General features: G+C 23.6%; 1 protein-coding gene across 1 annotated transcript; it reads left to right on the plus strand.

Moving 5' to 3' along the window:
- The first annotated feature begins 5,320 nt into the window (after positions 1-5,320).
- LOC100213215 (uncharacterized) lies at positions 5,321-6,180 on the plus strand. Its single transcript, XM_065812740.1, has 2 exons — positions 5,321-5,663; positions 5,742-6,180. The coding sequence occupies exons 1-2, from the start codon at positions 5,360-5,362 to the stop codon at positions 5,957-5,959; spliced, it is 522 nt and encodes a 173-aa protein (XP_065668812.1). The 5' UTR covers positions 5,321-5,359; the 3' UTR covers positions 5,960-6,180.
- Positions 6,181-7,162: the final 982 nt, after the last annotated feature.

A 7,162-nucleotide genomic window follows, 5' to 3' on the forward strand; every position in this document is an offset into this window, starting at 1 on the left:
AATGATGTGGTGGAGATCGAACTCAGAACATCTCGCTTACAGAGCGAGCGCTTTTCCACTACACCACTATCGCATATATACCTATATATATAAATATGTATATAGGTTTATGATTTATGTATTTATATAATATATATATATATATATATATTACATATAAATACATTTTTATATACATATATTATATATGTATATATATATATATATATATATATATATATATATATATATATAATATGATTATGTGTATATATTATATATATAGTGTAATGAATGCCCAAGCTACTTAAATATATATACATTATTAATATATATATATGTACATATATATATATATATATATATATATATATATATATATATATATATATATATATATATTTACATATATATATATATATATTTACATATATATATTTACATATATATATATATATATATATATTATATATATATATATATATATATATATATATATATATATATATATATATATATATATTACATATAAATATATATATATTATATGTGTACATATATAATATGGTTATGTGTATATATTATATATATAGTGTAATGAATGCCCAAGCTACTCAAATATATATGCATATATATATATATATATATATACATATATATATATATACATATATATATATATATACATGTATATATATATATATATATATATATATATATATATATATATATATATATATATATATATATATATATATATGTATATATATATTACTGCAAGCATGGGGCTCGCAGTGGCTGGTGACCTTTTTTTATTTTTTATTTTTTTCAACAGTTTTGCTTCCAGCAAGGCTGCAAGCAACCACTATTAGAGTTAAAAGTTACTGGAAGAGAAAAGATGAAGTTTTTTAGAGCAAGATAAACAATTGACGACTTAAAAGGTTACTAATTAAATGAATCAGGAAAGCAAAAAGGAAGCGAATTCCAAAAAAGCGATGTTCGAGGAAAAAAAGCTAGACAAGTAAGAATTTTTTGGAGCACTTAGAAACAGTCATAGAAAAAGGATGAGACTTAATTGAATGACTAGTAACACAAGAATGAATTTTTAGCAAATGGCACAAAAGACGCTGCTCGTTAGAGCAGTGCCCATTATAGTATTTGTAGAAAAGAGAAAAAGAAGCAACATTATGACACCATTTTTGCACCTTGTCTAAAAGAGAAAGAGCATCGTTGGTAGATCCAAGATATTGCAACAGTATTCTATACAAGGATGTATTTGAGATTTATGAAGATAAAGAATAGAATCCAGAGTAAGAAAGTGTTGAGCACAATAAAGAGATGCAACCTCAGTATATGCTAATTTTGCAATGGATTTGATATATGGTTTCCAAAAAGATCGGAAGTAAAAGTTAGTTCTAGAAGATGGTGGGTAGATGATGAAGATGATGGTAAATGATGATGTAGATGATGGTAGATGATGATTCATCAAGTAATTACTGTTCATAAATATAGGAAGATCTAAATTATTGCAATAACTTGGCTGAAAAAAATTGGGTTTTATCTGAATTAAACATGCTCTTTCAGCCAACCTCCAACTATTATCACATCGTCGAAATGTTGCTTCTCTTTCTCTTTTATACAAATACTATAATGGGCACTGCTCTAAAGAGCTAGCGTCACTTGTGCCGTCTGCTAAAATTCATTCTGGTGTTACTCGTCATTTAATGAAGTCGTATCCTTTTTCTGTGACTGTTCCTAAGTGCTCCAAAAACACTCATTTGTCTAGTTTTTTTCCTTGAACATCAGTTCTTTGGAATTTGCTTCCTTCATCTTACTTTCCTGATTCATTTAATTTGCAATCTTTCAAGTTGTCTATAAACTTTATCTTTTTTCTTCCAGTAACTACCAACTTCAAAAATGTTTGCTTGCAGCCTTGTTGGAAGCAAAGATGTTGAAATATATATATATATATATATATATATATATATATATATATATATATATATATATATATATATATATATATATATATATATATATATATATATATATATATATACACATATATATATACACATATAAATATATATACAAATATATATATATATATACACATATATATATACACATATAAATATATATATATATATATATATATATATATACAAATATATATATATATATATTTGTGTGTGTGTGTGTTAATATGTTTCTTAAACATAAAAAGAGGACACAATTATTTGTCAGTAAACTTATAGATGTATCACAGAATATCCCTCCTCAAAATTAGAGGATGGTTTGTTAAAATATTATTCTGTTTTTTGATCTGAAGAAACATCATTTTTGATGATAATAAGCTATAGATGTGTAGTTTTTAATTAAAAAACCAATGTTGATATATGATAAATATCTTGTAAAATAAACTTTAAAATAAAGTTAATGAAATGCATTTTTATGCTGTAAATAACATTAAAATATATTTTTATTCATTCTTGGAATAGGCGTATTTAGTAGAACTTATAATCTTTTTCAAGACCATTTTTATTGCAGCATCATTCTTCAGCATTCAATTTTCAGCGTCATTTGAATCATTTCATGAAGTTGTTACGTGAAAGATGATTATAATTGTGTTGTCAGTTGCAAGCTGGCTCCAAAAAGCCTAAACAAGATTTTTCTTAAAAAGCCTATTTTTGCATGTTTTACCATATATGCTAGACTTAAAGGCCCATAAAAATACAAATGCTATGTTTTATAACAACATTTCGTTTAGGGTAATCTAAATAGTGCTACATCGTGTTATAAAAGATCTGGTTTTTATCAGCATTGCATAAAAATGTAATGATAGATTTCTAATGAAAGCATTTTTTTTTAATACTTAAAAATCAGCGACTGTGATTTCTTTTAATTAAATAATTTTAGGATTGTGAGTCCTCATCTGGCTGTCGCCATCTTGATTTAACCCTCAACACAGTTTCTTTAATTTATTATAATTGTTAAAAGCGACTTATTTGACGTAATAATAAACATTTTTTGTTATTATTTTTGAGGCTGGCATTAGATAATGTTTTTATTTTATGTGAAATACTGATATAATAGCGGTCAAAGTTTAACACTTTATATTAGATAAATAAAAAAATTTATTTGTGAAAACATAAATAAAGTAAATAAAAAATTATTCTTAAAATAAAATAATTTTTTAAAAAGTTTTCTTTTTTAAGATAAAAAGCTTAAGCCCCATGTAGAATTCCTGCATAGCCGCTGGGGCCAGCATACTGCTGTGTAAAGTTAATATAGAATTCACTCAGTTGACTAGTAAATTGTCTTTTTCTTTTGACCATTGTGGTTGTATGAAAAAAAAAGTGTATTCTATATAGGCATTATGAAACATTATACAAAAGTAAAACCGAGCAATTTTTAAAAAGTTCTTTCTTGCAGCTTTCAAAATATTTGGCGCATTGCTCATAAGCCAGTAATTTCTTACAAAATTGGTTTTCATCCACAACTAGCTGATTTTTTGCAATCATATATAAGTTTTAAAACTGATAAAACAACTTGAAATCATAAATTTTAGTATTTTTATCAGCAAGATATTTAACACTTCAACTTTATCTTGGCTTATGTTTGAATTCAATCAAAGCTTTCATCTAATCAAAACTTTCAAACTCAAGAAATTTGTCCTTTATAAGGTAAACAGAACATGAATATAAATTAACAATGCATCTTTCATAAATAAATCACACTTTTGGTCTTTTCCATATTCCCTTGGATTTTGCAATATTGATTTCAGTTTTACAATTTTTTCTCTTTCTCTATCCTTAATAATTAATAAAATTGTATCAAATTTTAATACAAACTAAATCAAGAACACTTTAGTGTTCTATAATGCTTTAAAACTCGAGCTTTGATTAAGTTTTTTTATATTTACTAACTACACCTTACTTATTATTTAGCTGAAGACACATGCCAATACTTTCATGTACAGCAATGGTTTGCTTATATTAAAAATTTTTTTTTGAGTTTTAAGTGAAAATTTGGACGTTTGTGGCTAATTGAGAAAACTTCCCCTCACAAATTTTTTAATAAAAAAGTGGACATATCCGAACATATTATATCCAATCATTCAAAGTAATTCGTTTTTAACACTGGTTCAAAAAAAAATTTTTGAAAACATTTTGAATAACATTAATAATACTATTATAACATCAACAGTATAAAACATCAACATTAAATAAAAAATTATTTTTATGCTTTATCAAAGAAAATACCTTCTAACCAAGTGTTAAAATATAAAATATCCCAAAAAATTTTCATTGAGATGCAATTTATGAGTACATATTCTTTAGTTTTATATTAAACAATAACTTTTTAGTTAACTTATAAACTTAAACAGTATTTGCCTGAAAATTTTAAAATTATTTTTAAAATATCTTTTTGTCAAATATAACAATTTAAAATTTTAAAGTTATTTTTAAAATATCTTTTTGTCAAATATAACAATTTAAAATTTTAAAATTATTTTTAAAATATCTTTTTGTCAAATATAACAATTTAAAATTTTAAAATTGTTTTTAAAATATCTTTTTGTCAAATATAACAATTTAAAATTTTAAAATTATTTTTAAAATATCTTTTTGTCAAATATAACAATTTAAAATTTTAAAATTATTTTTAAAATATCTTTTTGTCAAATATAACAATTTAAAATTTTAAAATTATTTTTAAAATATCTTTTTGTCAAATATAATAATTTAAAATTTTAAAATTATTTTTAACATATCTTTTTGTCAAATATAACAATTTAAAATTATAAAATTATATTTAAAATATCTTTTTGTCAAATATAAAAATTTAAAATTTTAAAATTATTTTTAAAATATCTTTTTGTCAAATATAACAGTTTAAAATGAGGATTTTTGCCCTGATGCTTAGAAATTTTATTTTTTGATTTTCAAACAGGTGAGCATGCCATGATAGTGCTAATAAGTAAAGAAAAAGTATTTTGTTTTGCAACAAAAACATTTTGTTTTGCAAGTATTTGAGTGTGAATGTTCTTCTAATAAAACAAACCTTCAAATAATTGTTTATATTATATGTTCTGTTATTGACATTTTCAGATTTGAATACATTTTGATATACTTCTATTGACCTCTGAAACCATAACAAGTGATTTACTATAAATATTCATGATAAAATAACTTGTAGACATAAGAAATTTTTCATTAATCATATTTTCATTATGATAACATTTTAGCCTTCCTTAAAAAATCAAATAGCATAGAAATCTACTTTTTACATATATTTTATAATCCTAAGTTGTTGTTTTTTGTTTACAAAAAGTATTTTAAAAATTTCTATTTTATTTTTATTTTAAAGTTATAAAATGGCTGATTATGATGCCAATGTTTCCCAAACAGGATGGAGAAAATGGATTACATTTGCCTGGGTAACTACTCCATTAGGGCTTCTTAAAATAGCCGAGTTTGTGGTTTTATTACTGGCATTAGCCATAATGGGTAGTATTCCAGCTATGAAAGGAGGTGAAACATCTGCTGTTAAATTTTTTATGTTTGTTGCATCAACTTCTGCAATATCAGTATTCATAACCATTCTACTATATTTGTTAAACTTGTTTAAAAGATTGCCATCAATTGTTGTGAGCAATGTTGCTTTTGTTATTTGTTGTGGTAGGTTGTGTTATTGTTATATTGCTTTAGAAATTGTTCATTTTTTTGTGCAATAGATTTACTATTTCATTGATTTAGGTGTTGCTGTTCTTTCACTTTTGATTGCTTCCAGTGTTTCAATGACATATCTGAAATCAGAGGATCGTGCTTTGGCCGGAGGTTCATTTGGCTTGATTGCTATGTTTCTTTTTTTATTTGAATTTGTTTTTTATTTTATAAATCTTCGCAAAAATGGGGCCAGAGCATCCACTTCAAATCCGACTTCTGGTGCTGAAGATATGATTCCGCCAGCATAACTAAAATGCACAATGGTACCTTCTGAGTTGTTATTCATTTATATATTTTGGTTTTACAAAGGAATTAAAATATATAACTAAATATATTGACATAGCAAGGATATTTTTATATATATTTCTTTCTAAGAAGAAAAGCATTATTTTAGAAAAAAAATGTACTATTATTTTATACATTATTGTATTCATATTGTTTTGTTACAGTTTTTCCTTTTATTTTAAAATGTTTTGGTTTTATTTTACTCAACAGTTATGATGTTTCATATTAAATATGTTTGTATGTTACACTTGTTAGTTAGTATTTTGTTTGACACTTGTGTTACGCATTTCATTTGTTACTACTGTGTTTTGTCAAAACTTTTGTGTCACTGAATAATATCCAGCATTTCATATATATATATATATATATATATATATATATATATATATATATATATATATATATATATATATATATATATATATATAATTTATTTTTTTTACTTTTATTTCTCTGAAAGAAAAAAATATTAAAAATTTTTATTTTTTTAAATAAAATTTTTATATTTAAATCAAATATCTCTATTAAATAGATTTTAAATTTACAATGAAATTAAGAAAAAACATCTTTTATATCTTTTTTACATTAAACATCTTAAATTACCGTAGAGATGGTTACGGAAAAATTTCACAAAAAATTAATCAATGAGTAATACTATGTCAAAACAACCAGGCCATGCAACCCTATGTCTTTGGAGTTTTTTAATATTTTTACCATAGTACATTATAAAATAAGATAAATCCCAAAGTTTCAAGGTCTAACTCCCAACGGTTCGTGAGTAATGGTTGTTTTAATTTTAGCTACTATTATTGATTTGGTCATTTTCCGCCATTTTTAACTTTACATTTCTCTTTATAAAACCAAGCCTTTAAACGTGTGAATTCTAAAAATAAGTGACTTAGTTAATCTCAAGGTGAGGAATTTAATTATATAAATAAAAAACTCATTTTTTAATTAAAAAGTACCTAAATAACAATTATAAATGTTAAAATAATGGACACCTGCCACTGTAAAATTTTTAGGTGTGCGGTAAATTTTTTAAGCCTAAAATTTCAAATTAGGTCATTGTATGTTTGAAGAACATTGTGTGAAAAAATCATTTATGCCAAATACATAGTTTTGTAAATATTTTACTTTTGTACTAAAAATGTATATATAATTGCAGG

The sequence above is a fragment of the Hydra vulgaris genome, chromosome 12, assembly GCF_038396675.1.
Source record: "Hydra vulgaris chromosome 12, alternate assembly HydraT2T_AEP".
Classification (NCBI taxonomy): Eukaryota; Metazoa; Cnidaria; class Hydrozoa; order Anthoathecata; family Hydridae; genus Hydra; species Hydra vulgaris.